This window comes from Lissotriton helveticus, chromosome 6, assembly GCF_964261635.1.
Source record: "Lissotriton helveticus chromosome 6, aLisHel1.1, whole genome shotgun sequence".
Lineage (NCBI taxonomy): Eukaryota > Metazoa > Chordata > Amphibia > Caudata > Salamandridae > Lissotriton > Lissotriton helveticus.
In genome coordinates this window covers 585,802,321-585,818,329 of record NC_136067.1, presented here as the reverse complement: position 1 = coordinate 585,818,329, position 16,009 = coordinate 585,802,321, and the positions used below count along the sequence as shown (strand labels likewise).

The 16,009-nt window shown below is 45.5% G+C and overlaps 1 protein-coding gene across 1 annotated transcript in view; it reads left to right on the top strand.

The window, feature by feature from the left end:
• The first annotated feature begins 744 nt into the window (after positions 1-744).
• Positions 745-16,009, top strand: part of B3GAT2 (beta-1,3-glucuronyltransferase 2) — a 422,486-nt gene continuing 407,221 nt past the window's right edge. Inside the window, exon 1 of the mRNA XM_078648022.1 lies at positions 745-1,332. Within this exon, the coding sequence (XP_078504148.1) occupies positions 745-1,332 (588 nt within the window). The remainder of the gene's footprint in view (positions 1,333-16,009) is intronic.

Genomic DNA, 16,009 nt, shown 5'->3' with positions numbered 1-16,009 from the left:
ACGAAGAGCCCTCGCTCCAGGCACCGACCTGCAGCATGTAGGGGGTCGGCTCCCGCGTGTTTGGTGAACCGCGGAGCTCGCCCGTAGCCTGCTCCCGTCCACCCTGGACCCAGAGCACCCTCGCCAGCGCATGGGGGCGGCAGGCGCCGGCGCCCTCGCAACCCACCCAACTTCACCGGGGAAGCAAAATAAACTCATGGCCGTTTTCTGAGTGCGGGGGACACTTGTGAGCCTCACGTGGGTGTGGTGCGCTTGGAATGCGCCTCTGGTTAAAGATGCTCCTGAGCTTGGTGGACAATTACAATGTTTTACTTCTGGGACTTGCTTGATTGGTGCTTTGGATGAAAGTGTCAGGTTTTGCTTGCAGGATATCAGATAGTTTACTCTTGTTTGAAGGGCCACAGGACCGTTACATCATCTATGACTTTGGATATAATGGGCAGATATTTTTTTTCGGTGGCTGTTTAAAACTTACTTCTTGGTTTGGAGAACTGAAGCTTCCCTTCGCTTGACTCTAAAGCCTCAATTGGCCGTCCGGCGGCGTTGGTACCAGCCAGTATCCATTGAGGAGATGATGCACGTTACACCTGCCGCGTGGACAGCTGTCTGACAGCCCCGTGGCCGTTGCAGGACACTTCTGGATCGGTTTACTATTCTTGGGGCCGGAGGGTGCCTTCGGAACTTGGGGAGCCCCACCCCCTGGTCTCCCTGCCTTCCTTCCTTCAGCTGCACCCCCTTGATGGGATGAAGTCCCTCTTCTTCAGCCGCTTCTTCATCCTACTGCCCTGGGCCCTTATTGTCATCATCATGATAGACATGGACACGCGGCGCTGGCCGGGTCCCCGGAGCCGGAGGGCGCTGGGCTCTGCCGCCCGCCAGTCCCTGCTCGGAGCCCCCCGGGTCCCTGGAAACCAGAGCCGGCCGCTGCCCACCATCTATGTCCTGACCCCCACCTATGCCAGGCCGGTACAGCTGGCCGAACTCACCCGGCTGGGGAACACGCTGCGCCTGGTACCCTCGCTGCACTGGGTGCTGGTGGAGGACGCGCCTCGACGCACCCAACTGGTCTCCCGCTTCCTGGCCGGGGTCGGCTTGCCCTGCACCCACCTGCACGTGCCCACCCCGCGGCGCTTCAAGCGCGCCGGCCTGCCCCGCGCCACCGAGCAGAGGAACGCCGGCCTGGCCTGGGTCCGCCAGCAGCACCAGCCCCGTCGGCAGCCGCGCTGGGCGTCAGCTGGAGGGTCCCGCCTGCCGCCCCCGGAGCAACCTGTGGCTGGGGTGGTTTACTTCGCTGACGACGACAACACGTACAGCGTGGAGCTCTTCCAAGAGGTAGGCACCTGCCGCCCGCGCCTGCTCTGTGCTGACCACCGCGCCACATCCACTGGGGGTATGTGTTACCTCAGTACCTCAATCCCTGAGGAAAGACATACCCCAGTAACACTGAGTTGCAGGCTTACCTCGACGCAGCATCACGCCCGTGGGTTACAGGTTTCTTGACACCCTTGCACTGGGTCCCTTCTGACCTCAGCACACAACTCCTGCGTTGGTATCTGCCACAAGGCCAAATTTACCTCATAACTCGTGCAATGGTGGGCAGCCTTTCCTCATGCCCCTGCCATGGTGGCCAAACTCACAAAGCAACCAGTCCCGAAAATCTGGGCTTGCTGTTGTTCACGTTCAGGGGGACCTTGTCTGACAGTTCGGGCTGAACTATTCATTTTGGAGCAGGACCGGGCACATTTGAATATAGATGGTTCCCGTGTGAGGTGGCGCCATGGGCAAAAAAGCGGTGGATTGGAATGTGACCATAAGTAATTACCAGAGGCTGAGGTTAACTAAAGCAATCCGCCCATCACTTTTTTGTTCCTTGAGGTCGAGGCTTGCCCAAGCGGAGTGCTTTAAGGGGGATACATACCAAAGGGGCCTTAACGTGTCAAAACACAATATTTACTTGCAAGTGTGAACCCGAAGTGTGTAAGGCACGGCTTACGAAACGTTTGTAACTAAGGGTCCTTTACAGGTGTAGCCTATGTACCACCGTAGTCACATGGTTTTACTTGAAATGTCCTAATTAAATACAACTTTTTTGTATAGGTTATACCTCAATGATAAAAGAAAACCAAAGCTTCTATAAGCCATTTGGGAAGATATATGGAGAATGCCTTGATTGATATAATGAAGCCCATGGCAGCTAACAAGACAACCATCACTCCATACGTCTGGGTCACTCACTCTACCAACATCACATTAGGGCAACAAATCACAACCATCATTTGTCAGATGTGTCTCGACCACACACAATTGTAAAGAAGTGTCTCTCATCTGGTGCTAAATGACTCGGTCTACTTAAACATTCCAATAAAATATAATAAACAAAAAAAAATGTCTGGCAAGTAAGAGAAACAAAATACTCACTTTTTATGAAAATGCATCAAATCTCTGGTGCAACTCACCATTTTGTACTCAGTTTTTTCAAAAGTTGTCTGCTTTCACCTGTGATCCTGGAACTAATCCCTTCTCCTGCAACTCAACCTTTGGCCTAAGAATTCCAGTGTTTGTCAACTGCTGGGGGTACTTTCCAAAAGAGTCCCCTCCAGGGTGATATACTGGGCAGACTATTGTTTGAATGTCTGTCGGGTAACTTAGTCACTTGCTGGGTGGTATCCCTCCACTAGCCCGTCCCCCAAATTCGTATTCTCCTCTACCTCGACCGTTCCCTTTCCAGGGCTAGGTTAAGGTTAAGATTTTTATGGGGTGGGTCTGGTGGCTTGGAACCATATTTTATCTTGGTTTACCATATTTGTTTAGAAAAAAATCTACATTTTGAGCCCCATCCCTGTGAAAAAGTGGCACACCCCTTACCATCCATCTTTCCCAACACACACTGGATAAAGACATAACTATACGCACACATACATTTGTGCTTGTTTTGTGCAGTCACACTATACCACACTGTTGCTGTTTTGTAGTACTGTGGCTAACAGAGGTGTAGTACTGTGATGAATAGGTGTAGGTATTAATTAATTAGAACTCACGAAGGATGAACAACCCAGTCAAACACAACAATATTTGAAGCTAGTGCCTTGAGAAAGCTGCAGGGCGCAGGTACCCTGAGGAAACACGAGTCAGCGGGACCTGGTGGAAATTAATTCATGCAATAAGGTGCAGAATTCAATATTGTTCAAATGCAAGCTAAAACTTAACTTTTTTCTGTGCAAACTTACAGCGATCCTGTTGTCCAATCCTTAACCAGTTGATATAAAGTCTAGTTAAGAGGGTAAGATCCAGCCAAAACCATGCACCTGAACCAAATTAATAATGGTTGACCCATGGGTAGTTCTACTGTCCAGACGCCTACTTCTTTTTATGTCATGACGCCACAGCAATATTTGAACCACTTAACGCCAATTTACCCACATATTTCCACACTGAGTTCATTAATCATCAAACTATTGTTACGGCAGTGCCTGCTATCCAAGTGGGTCACCTGATAAGATACCTCAGTAAGTCAAAGTGCCTGCTGCAGAGAACTGAGAGCATACAGCAGGTCTCAACTTCCAATGTTCATAAATCAGCTCCGGTGGTTCTTGAGCCCTGCCTGTGGGATTTGCAGGTCACAAGTTTCAATCCAAATAAGAAAGGTCAGGTGATACATGGATTGATTGCACAGTCCCAGGTGGAACGTGTAGATCACAGGTTTCTGAGCCCGCTTTCAGTGCCGGGACACCACTTTGCTGGGGCAGCTGCGCGCTTTAAAATTACATAACATAACATAACATATTGGTCAGCTGTCTCTGCAATGCAAATGCCTGCAAGCAGTGTAGAGCGCATACCGTTAAAACCCTGCACCACTATCTCGAGCTTCCATTCACCCAAGGGTAATTGCACGGGTTCCATTTAGTTGAATACCTTTTATAAAGTGCCAACAAACAATTACCCTTATTTTATAATAAGTATTAGTATTATTTTACTTCTTCGCCTAGTCCCATAATATTATGGCGCCAATTTTAGCTCGTCCAAGGATGCAGTCTATCTTTCAACAGTTTTAACTGTCCTTCACTTTTATATGTGCAGATCTTGTTCTTTTTACTTGGAAGATCGTTTGGCTTTCCAGAGGGCTGGTGAAAAAATGTCCCTATCATATTTCTGTTCATCTCTTAGTCTGCTAGTGAATGGAGAGTGACACGTGTATCCTTTAGGGTGCAGGGGATATGACACCATCAAGTTGTACAACCTCTGACCTCTCACACACACACTCCTTTCCAAGACTCACGCCTACTCAAAATGCAAGTCGGTAACGACCTTACTGATTCCCATCAATCCCACCAGTCACAGAAAGTTCAGGGATCAGTCAATTTTATTTCGCTGCTTACTCTCCTGTGGAAATGGAGGAAGCAACTTTACACAGGGGATGGGGGGGGGGGGCGTTCTGCTCTTGGTTGCGAGTTCCGAGCGGGCTTTTTTTTTCGACATTTCCAAGTCATTGGCGCCAGAGCCAATGCGCCCGATTGATATAAAATTCTTACGTGGAACTCCTGCATTCATGGCCACATTAACCGAAGTAGGCCTTCCCTGGTGACCAATCCTACACCAAGACCCCAGACCTGAGTTCTAAGCTAACCCGTGTTCCCCTGTCCTGGGGTTCAGGTGAATCTCAGCATCCGTGATCTAGGGTCCAGGTTAACCCGAGCACCCGTTCCATGGGGTCCAGGTTTACCTTAGAGCCCCTGTCTTGGGACGCATGCTGAAGTCAGAAGCACGTGCCCGCCCTGGAGGCAGATTTACCTCACACAATCAACCTTTGGAGCACGAAGGAGAAAGGTTTTGAGTCATAATCAGTGAGTATTTGATTTGCTTGCTGATTTCTGTAGGGACGCATTTGGTTTTTTTAGGCTAGGGCTGCGAAATCGCGAGCCTCCCACCTAGATTTGGGATAATAATCAGTGCTTAAATTGTTCAGCTCTTGGTCGGCATGGGAACTACAATTTATTTTTCACCATCACATTTATTCAGAGAACAAGAGAGAACACGGTAGAAAAGGGGAGGAATAAAACGGGAAAACAGTGACACAGGGAGAAAGCAATGATGCAACATAACCCAAGAGAGCAAGAAAAAGAAATAGAAAATGTAGGACGGCGAAAGAAAGAGGCCCGAGGTGGAATAAATACCAATAACCATGGTTATTCAAGCATCCCTGGCGTTCAGTAGTGCAATATCAGGCTCCGAAGTAAAACTTTTAGGCCATTGCTTTTCGCTGTTGAATTTGATCGTAAATAAATAATAACAACAGTAATAAATTCTAGATTTTCAAAAATAAATAACGCGTCATACTTCAGGGCTGCTTCTTCGAGCTGCAAATTGAACGGTACTCAATGCTTTACGGTTTGTTACATCAGCACTCCTAGCTCCCAGCCCAGGAGAGGCGTGCACCGACGGGCCCAGCTCCCGCCACCTTCCCTCGACCATTTCCGAGGCATTGCCTCTGCTCAGCCCCGCCTGCTGTCCTGCACTGCCCGGCGATCTGCTGTAAACTGAGCGATCAGCACCACTGAGAGCGGACAGCTCCCTCCAACCCGCCCTCCCTCTGCCTGCTTTCAGAGTGCCCCTCCTTCCTGAACCGGCCGCCTCTTGCAAAGAGTTGTTTCCTCGCTTTATGTGATCAGAACATCTCTTTCCAGTACTGGGCTTTCATTTGACAGCCCATTGATCTGTATTTTATAGAAATGAGCTACTTACATCCAAGCAACGGGGCTACTAGGCCTGGTAATGATGGTAATAGGAGGGCCAGGGCTGAAAGGGTGATGCCCTGACGACATGGGGCAGGGTGGAGAGCCTTATCCAATCTACCACTGCTTTGGAATTGCCCATTTTAACGTACACAGCTGTACCTTGCATGACGTTCTGCTTCACCAGCCACTGCCCCCTAATAATCCTGATGTCCTCTCACCCCCACCGGATGACCGATGTTCTGCCTATCATTCCTTGTGTCCCTTTCTTCTGCCTGGCCCCAACCTTTCCTGCACATTCCACAGTTTGGCCCCTTTTTGCTTCTTAGCTCTCCCTTGCTTGCCTTCCCACTCCTTAACTCGCTTTCATTGAGTGTTCTGTTCTCCCCTGCCCCTCCTTCTCAGCTCTACCCATCTCATCCTTGTGTCCCACTCTCCCCCTTCTTTCTGCACACTCTCCTGCCTGCTTCTTTCTTCTGTCTATCTCACCCGCTCATCCCTCCACCGCGAGCTCCATTATTGGCCCATTTCCCTTCACTGGCTTTTCTCACGTGTACCCCTTCCATCGGTATATACCCCATGCATCTTGTGTATAGCCGTAATCCCTTCGTGTACCAGTCTGTTGTCCATCACTGTCTGTCCAGCCCCTCTCTTTGCCCAGTCTGCCCTCTTTTCAATCGGCGTGCTCATCTTGCTTCAGGCAAGATAGCGCAGCAGACACGAAATCAAAAAACACCTCAGTTAAAACGCAAAAGGCTGCTTCATTAGTACAGGCCCGCAAGCCAAAAATACACTGCACATAAACGTTTACCCCTCCTCACTCAAGCAATTGGCATGTCCAAACCCCACCACCCTCAATCCACTCGGTTGCACCCACCTAACCACAACCAACCATCCACCCTCAACCACCGAAACTCCTCTGAACCCTCATCATTCTACAACCTGTCCTTGACTTGCTCTCCAACTCCCAATCACTGTCGTGCAAGCCTACCTACAAATTCCCTCATGCTGCACATGCCCACACCACCACCGCCCCAGCCCTCTTCAAATTATTGCCAACCAGGAAAAAAAACCTATTATAGTTTTTTACTGCTCCACCCCCAAATGAGTTATACAGCATTCAGTGCCAGAAAAAGTGCAACTCTAACAATCTGCCTATTGTGCCATTTGCGCCACCAAATATGACCTCAAAGTCTTTGCAACAAACCCCTCAAGCACAAGTATATAGCCTTGATGCAGTCAGTCCCAGGTAAACTACCATTGTGACAATCATTAGGGAAAAGCAAACTTTAATCAGCCGATACAAATTAAAGTCATCCTGTACAATATTCTCAAGACGAATCATGCCCAAACCTTGTTACTTGCTAAACAGTCCTATTACCCACTTTACGTTCTCGTGTGTGCCCATAGCATTGCTTCTGCAAGTACCTCTCCTAACTCCGCACTGTGTAACTTTGCCTACCCTATAGGTATTGCTGCTCACCCCTTGCTGCCCCTCTTTAACAAGCCAAACCTAATGCTGTACTAAATCATTCTCACCCCAGATCTATCACCAACCACTCTGGACAACTTGGCCATCCACAACAAGTGCACCTGATCTTAGCCCTAATCATGTGCGACAAGGCCTTCACTAATAATCCAAATAGTTACAATGGCATATAACAGACCCATAACTTAACCTTATACAAAACCAACATAGAAATACATTAACAATACCTAACCAAAACTATTAGGTCTATTAGGTCTAATACAGCTCAAACTACAACACCAACTCCGACTCCAACCACCCAAGCTCTGAATAACTGCCCTATAAAAAACCCAAACTCTGCTTCCGTGACTGCCCCAATCCAAAATACATTAATGTCAAACTACTCTGACCCCAAGCCATATGTTCTCACACGCAATAATTGAAAAGTTTACAATTTAAAACCATTGTCAAGACAAAATACCCCTCCTTCATGAGAGTCCTGGAAGGAACTACACAAATGACATGCAGCTATAAACATAAACGGCTGCCTGCCACCTCTTTCAACATGATCCAGCCTCAGATTCAACCCCAATATTGTATTCTTCAACACAAATTCCTTTAACTGCAAGCCTACTCTCTTTCAGATACTCATCAACTCTGAACATCTAAATGTTCCCCCAAAAATAACCAAACTATACACAACCTGAACAAAAGTAATATCAGAGTCTAGCGCACCACCTCCTGTACTTGGCCCAACATTTTCACAAATGTCTCTTCCGAGAGAGGACGCCTTGGTAATCTCGTCAAATTCTTCTAGCTCAAAACCCACCACAATTCTCCTACCCAGTTCTCCAGATGACTATTCATAACCCCAAGAAGCATTCTCCTTGATGGTCACATCCACTTCTTTGCTCTAAATCCAATCCTCTGACATATCCCTGTCAATCAAAACTAACCACATCCTTCCTCTGTCTGCCATTCCTCCAACTCACTCCTCCTCCACTGCCCTATACACTCCAGAATTCCGTCCAGGACTACTGAGAACTTTTCCTTGTCTGCTACACCAAATACTTTTTATCCAGTACCAGCCCCCTTACTTGCCCAGTGAACACACCCTAAAACAATTCTGTAGAGCACGCCTAGCAAGGATCCTCCAGAGCTTCCACAGCCCCGGGCCCCCCACTTTGTGCCCATACTCCAATTGTACCACTGTTTAATCGTCAGAGTTGACGGTCTCCTTCCTGTCTGACAAGTTTGATCCCACATCAACAATGCGACAAAAAGGGAAAGAAAAACTCTAGAAGGAAAATGCTGCATCCTTCTCTCACCCCTTTGTCAGTTCCACACTTCAAACACTTCACATGCACAGTTCAAGGGACTTAACACCACCTGTCCCGTTCACAGTTCTGTTGTACAATCCTCTACCTCTTCACACACCCACAACATTATTTCCACCACTGTAGCCTGTGGCACCTTCGCTTGCATAACCACTGTGTCCAGTTCTGTAGCTATATATGACACAACTTAGTCATTCTTTCGCTGGCGAGAATAGAGCTAGCAGCATCTAACAATACTACAATACTACAATTGTACCAGTGCCATCTTACAAATCCCAGCCCCACTCTTACTAATAAATAGGAAATCATTCATGTAGTCAATCTCAATTGCAAAAGCAGAGAACACCGTAAAATACTACTAAAGAAAATAACTAAATGTGTCATGCAGACAATACAATATCACACAGCCCATGGTAATATCTCATTAACCAAGATCTGCCTTTCAAACTTCCCCCCACCAACGAAAAGCCCACCAGATACAATGCTAATGGTCTGGTTGCCTATTTTATGTCACACTTCGCCAAACCCCGCTGATGTACTCCAATGGTGAACAAGTCTAATGACATCTCCCCATGTTGCATGCTGCCCTGCCACATAATGTATTGCCATAAAGTTGTTCACTGGTGAATCTTTGGGTCACGCAAGGTCATGCCTTAACTGCACTCACTGCAGCATTCTTAGGAACTACCCCTAGGGGTAACAATTTCAAATATTGCAGTAGGCAACATTCAAAAGGTCCCACTACCTTCCTTCCGCCAACTCTTTTCCTAAATTGATAATGCCATCATCAGCTGTTCTTTTTGATTAATTTCAAGTTGTCTACCCCATTTAATTTCGAAAACCTTAATGCCCCACACAAATTTCCAAAACAAGAGAGCAGTGACTAGGGCTTTATTAAGGTCCAGCACACGGGCCTCTACAGTGGTGAAAACACAGAGTATGCTGTTCCTGAGTGTAACCTAAACGGGGCACTCAATCAGACCTAGCTTCCTACATAAGCCTCTACATAAAAACTCCCAGTCCATCAATTTAGCAACTTCCATCTGGATAAAAGTGTATCCAGGCGCAAATCTTCTGCCCATTAACCACCGTGTGTGATTTTTCCATGTTTTGCTGTTTCCTTCTGTCCTTCCCCAGTAACCATGGACCTCCGGGTGCCACTTATCACAAATATGTTAGCGAGTGTGTCCCTCCACATTTAGTACCCTTGTGTTAAGTATGTATAATGTTTATGTGAAGAAACCCTCTTCCTAACTCCCTGTCCTCTATTCCAGTTGCTCACTTCTCCTTTGGTGGGGCACCCCAAGAAAGGGCTTAAAAGGCATCCGTAAACCTCTTACCAATAGTCAGGGCTATCTACTGAAGCCACACCTCACTATCTACTTGTCTCCAGGTTTTATCCGGCTAAACCCCATACATGTCTGCCTACCACCCCACGCCTTTACCTCACCTCCAGCATAGGGCAGGACCTATTCGCAGGCTCAAAATTTCGTAACAACTCTCACAGGATCAAACCAACCAGAAAGGGTGCACAACCCTAATCCTGCAACCCCGTCTTTTAGTCCTTACCCCCTTTCCCTGCTGTCACAAGTCTATCCCCTGCTCCACCTAGGGGCTATGCCATTCGCCCAAAAATCCTAGACAGATGCCATCTCAACTCTCCTCCTCCAGGTTCCACATTATGCCATTTGTCTTTCTTACAGATGTTGTTGCTTTAATTTGTCATCAGTGATGGAGTGGTAGGCTACTGCTATACCTAAACCATAGCACTTTAGTTATAATTCGAGCTTCAACCCCCCCCCTCCCAAAAGTCAGGGTGACCGTTCTGCAAAATCCTCAACAACTTTTTGAATAGTGGCACCTGCCTTTTCGCTCCAAGGGGTCTCCTTTTTACTAAGTGTTGGCCGAGCTGTTCAACATCCGGTGTGGCCGATGAGTTTAAACCTCCTTGTTGCAAGATGTGAGTGAGAACAAGGCTGACTTCTGCTGTGGCTCGGTGTGTGGACTCTGGGGGTGGGATCCTTTATACGAATCTGTGCTGCTGCCCCAATGCTGAATTTCTAATAGTATGAGTGGCAAGTTCCAAACTGATGCTCAGGACCCCTCGGTTGGCATTATTGAAGAGTCAGGGGTGCTGAATACGAATAATGCGTACAATTGATTCCATCTCATAACTCCTTCTTTCAGCCACCACGAGACACTCCATGCCACTTTATCTCACACTTGCAGGTTCTTTTTCACCCCTGCTTTCACCCTTTGTCACTGTTTCCCGTCTTTCTCTTCCGCTCTTGGTCTGGTTGAACGTCTGATTAAGAAAAATAGGTACCTGTCCCTGAAAATCAGTGGCTCCAGCATCCAACGGGTTAAATTAATATATGTGCCTCTTTGTAGCAGGCAGGCTGATTTGTGAGTGCTAATTCCGGTTTCCTGTAACTTGCTAATTATTTTGTCAATTTCGGTCCCTTCCATTCTCACCTGCGTTACAGAAAGTGAAAGTAAGAAATACACGATTCTCTAATCATGTCTGGTGCCCTTGGATGAGAGTACTCTCTTCTCTTTATCTGCATCCCAGTTAAAGTCTGTCCTGAAGGAAGCCACTTGGGACCTTAGTTACAGATTAGACTTTACTGCTATTTCTGATAAGAAGGGTGTTAATCTACTTACTGATTCATTTGCAAGAAAATCCGCCCAACCTTATGCCACTTGGAACTTACCCCATAGTATTAGGAGATTTGGGTTTTTACTGAGACAAGATTTGTTACCCCTAAACAATCTTTTGTCTAAATGGCACGGAGTATCTGCAACATGCAATTTGTGTCATCAATCTTTTCAAGATCGAATACATGTACTTCTGATATGCCCAGTGCTGCGCCCCTATCGCAGCAAGTGGCTAAGATATATATGTTTGCAAATGGGTATTCTAAATGTGAATTCCTTTTTGTGTGCTTTATATAATCCCCCTAATGAGAGATTCTGTTATTATATTTTTAACTTTTTCAAATGTTTTTTAGAAATCTTTTGAAGATCGGCATGCTTATTAATGTGTCACTTTGTGTTCTAGTAATTGTAACTACTATGATTCGTTTATTTTTTGTGAAATGATTCTCTTTATATTGTATTTTTCCTTTATGTGGACCTCTAAGGAGTTCCAAATCATAATAAAATGTGAATTTGAATTTTTTTTTTTTTTTGGTGCCCTTTGAGATACTCCCTTCACACTGATGTGGGTTTGAATTTCTGATACCACTGAGCACCATTGCGCGGGGTGGGATGGGTAGGGTTGTGTGTGCTTTTTAATGTGAGGTGGGTGTAAATTTGAAGGTTGTGTGTGTGGATGTAGAGCTTGTTGGTGGCAGTAACACTGTGGACCCGAGGCTGCAGCAATTGGAGCAGGGGATGGGTGCTAATGGGTACCCAGAGCATCAAGAAGAGAACATGATGGAGTCTGTTAGTGTGATATACAGCGCCAGATCGGTTCCACCATTGTGCTGACTGATCTTTAAGGGGGGTGTAGCCCACAGACCAGTTCCTCTTACTGGTGGTCAGTCTGATTAGACCTGCAGTCGTCAGAGGGCTTCTACAGGCTTCTTCATCTACTGGGAGCGACAGTAAAATGGAACACAGCTATCTGGTTTGCTAAAGACATCTTGGGGACATTCGTAATGGTGCCCTATGAATGCATTTCACCCACAGCTTACCATTGCCTTTATGGTTTGCATTTCATGTTTTCCTGCATTCTTTTTGGTGGTTGTATGTTTTTTAGACTATCCACCATGTCTTTGTTCCTCCCATGGAGCATATACTATTTACTTTATTTTTTCATGATTGCTCACTTTCTGTAAACAGGCCTTTACATTGTGTTCTTATCTTGTCACGTTTGCTGTGCATTCCAAGACAGAGGTAAAATGTCAGGCTTGTCTTCCGAGGGAGCTTGGTGTTTACTTTTCTTTCTCTGACTTCAAAGTAAGAAGCTTTATCTAAGAATGTGGAGTTGTGAAAGAGGGTGGCTTTTTTCCCTTTGATTCTTTGTGGGGTTTCCTCAGTTTTTTCATTTGCCCCCCCTGCCTCTGTCACAGCTTCTGGGTTTTGGTAGCGCTGTGACACCTTTGAGTCGGCATGCTATACAAATTTATTTTGCTTACTTACTAAAGGATGTTTTCTAGCACACAACATCATTTAAATATCTGTAAATGAACCGTGCAAGTATTTCAGAATATATCAGAATTAGGAAAGCACATATGAAGCCCATATTTTGTAATTGTGAAGTGTGCTGGAAACAAATATTTGAATACGTTCCAAACAAATCAATACACTAGCTGATGCCATTTCCACTCATTATTGTTTGCAAGCTGTATAGGGTTATTGGTAAAACTTTATGTCTATACAAATGTAATGGAAATTTCAATTGAAAATGTGTTGTCTGTAATGGCAGAGCACTTCCACATCATGCATACTCCACTCAAGTCACTCTACAACATCCTACTCCACTCTATGCCCGGCACTCTACGCCACTCTACTCCACTCTCCTCCAGTTCACTCCATGCACTCCCTCTACGCCACAATACTCTAATCCACTCTACAACACTTCACTTTACAACACTCTACTCCATTTTCCAACACTCAATGTCACTCCACTCTATGGTACTCCACTCTATCCCACTCCACTCTACTCTGCAACACTCTACTCCACTCTACAACACTCTACTCCACACCATTCTATGCCACTCACGGTACGCCACTCTACTTTAGGATAATCTATGCTATTTCACTTTAGGCCACTCTACTCCTCTCTATGAGACTCTACGCTGCGACACTCGACTGAACACCACTCAATGCCATTCTACAACACTCTATTTCACTCCATGCCACTTTACTCAACCCTACAGCACTCCATGCTAAGCACTCTACTCTGACACCTTTCTCCACTCTATAGCACTCTACTCCACTTTACTCCACCCTACAACACTTTGCTCCACTCTAAGACACTTTACTGCCCCCTATTCTATGCTACTCGGTAAACAACCTTTACAACGCAATTTTTACAACGCACTACCATTACAACGAAACTTTTACAACGCAAAAACTTTTACAACGCATACCATTACAACGCATGTTTTTACAACGCAAGTACTTTTACAACGCATGCCATTACAACGTAAGTATTGGTAAGTATATAATTATATTTAATATTTTATATGTTTTTTTTTTTTTTACGTTTTCAGTTTTTGGGTAAAGGGGTATTTTTAGGGTTTAGGGTCAGTTTTCAGTTTACGGGTAAAGGGGTATTTTTAGGGTTCAGGGTCAGTTTTCAGTTTTTGGGTAAAGGGGTATTTTTAGGGTTTAGGGTCAGTTTTCAGTTTTTGGGTAAAGGGGTATTTTTACGGTTCAGGGTCAGTTTTCAGTTTTTGGGTAAAGGGGTATTTTTAGGGTTTAGGGTCAGTTTTCAGTTTTTGGGTAAAGGGGTATTTTTAGGGTTCAGGGTCAGTTTTCAGTTTTTGGGTAAAGGGGTATTTTTAGGGTTTAGGGTCAGTTTTCAGTTTTTGGATAAAGGGGTATTTTTAGGGTTCAGGGTCAGTTTTCAGTTTTTGGGTAAAGGGGTATTTTTAGGGTTCAGGGTCAGTTTTCAGTTTTTGGGTAAAGGGGTATTTTTAGGGTTCAGGGTCAGTTTTCAGTTTTTGGGTACAGGGGTATTTTTAGGGTTCAGGGTCAGTTTTCAGTTTTTGGGTAAAGGGGTATTTTTAGGGTTCAGGGTCAGTTTTTAGTTTTTGGGTAAAGGGGTATTTTTAGGGTTCAGGTTCAGTTTTTAGTTTTTGGGTAAAGGGGTATTTTTAGGGTTCAGGGTCAGTTTTGGGTTTTTGGGTAAAGGGGTATTTTTTGGGTTCAGGGTCAGTTTTCAGTTTTTGGGTAAAGGGGTATTTTTAGGGTTCAGGGACAGTTTTGGGTTTATGGGGTACAGGGGTATTTTTAGGGTTCAGGGACAGTTTTGGGTTTTTGGGGTACAGGGGTATTTTTAGGTTTCTGGGTTAATTTGGGTTTTTGGGGTACAGGGGTACAGGGTAAAAAAAATTAAATTAAATAAATTAAATTAAATTAAATTATATTAATTACAATTAATTAAAAAAAAAATATTATATACTTACCAATACTTACGTTGTAATGGCATGCGTTGTAAAAGTACTTGCGTTGTAAAAACATGCGTTGTAATGGTATGCGTTGTAAAAGTTTTTGCGTTGTAAAAAATGCGTTGTAACGGTATGCGTTGTAAAAGTATGCGTTGTAACGTCATACATCCATGCTACTCTATACTTCAACACTCTACGCCACTCTGCTCTACGCCACTCTATGCCACTCCATCCTACAATGCTCTACACCACTCTATGTCACTCTTACATCAATCTACACCAATCTATGCCACTCTGTGCCACTTAACTCTAGGCCACTCTAATCCACTGTATACCGCTCCACTCTATGACTCAACTCCACTCTATAATGCTCCACTCTATGACACTCCCCCTATGACACTTCACTCTACGATTCTCCACTCTATGACACTCCACTCTATGACACTCTGCACCACTCTACTCCACTCTGTGCTACTCCACTGTGCTTCACTCTATGACACTTTACTCTACTCTATGCAATGCTACTCCACACTATGACACTTTACTCCACTCTGTGCCCCTCCATGCTATGGCCCTCCGCTCTGTGACCCTCCATTCTATCATCCTACACTCTACGCCACACTACTACTCTCCATAGCACTCTTCAACCCTCCACAACACTCTATGCCTCTCCACTCTATGCCACTCTTCTACACTCTATGTTACTCTAATCTATGCCATTTCACACCACTCCATGCCACTCTACGCCGCTCTATTACACTATAAGTCACTCTACACCACTATACTTACTCCATCCTATGCTAACCTATGCCACTCTCCTCTACACCACTCTACTCAACTTTTCTCTACTCTACACCACTTCACTCTATGCCACTCCACTCTACAACACTCCACTTCACAACACTCCACGATACTCCACTCAATGATATTTGACTGTATGCCCCTCTACTTTACGACCCTCTACTCTACATCCCTCCTTTTTATGACACTCTATGTCAATCCACTCTACACCATTCTACACCACTCCATGCCACTTTAGACCACTGTATGCCACTCCACTCTATGCCCCAGTATTCCACTCTATGACACTTTACTACCCTCTGCTCTATGCCACTCTACTCCACTCTATGCCACTGCACTCCATGCCACTCCACTCTATGACACTCCACTCGATGACACTCAACAACACTCTACTACTTGGCATTTCGCTCCATTTCACTCCATGTCACTCTACTCTATTGAATTCCACTCTATGATACTCCACTCTATGGTACCCTACTCCACCCAGCCACTCAACTCAGCACCACTCTACCACCCTCCACTCTGTGCCCCTCCTCTCTACGACCCTCCACT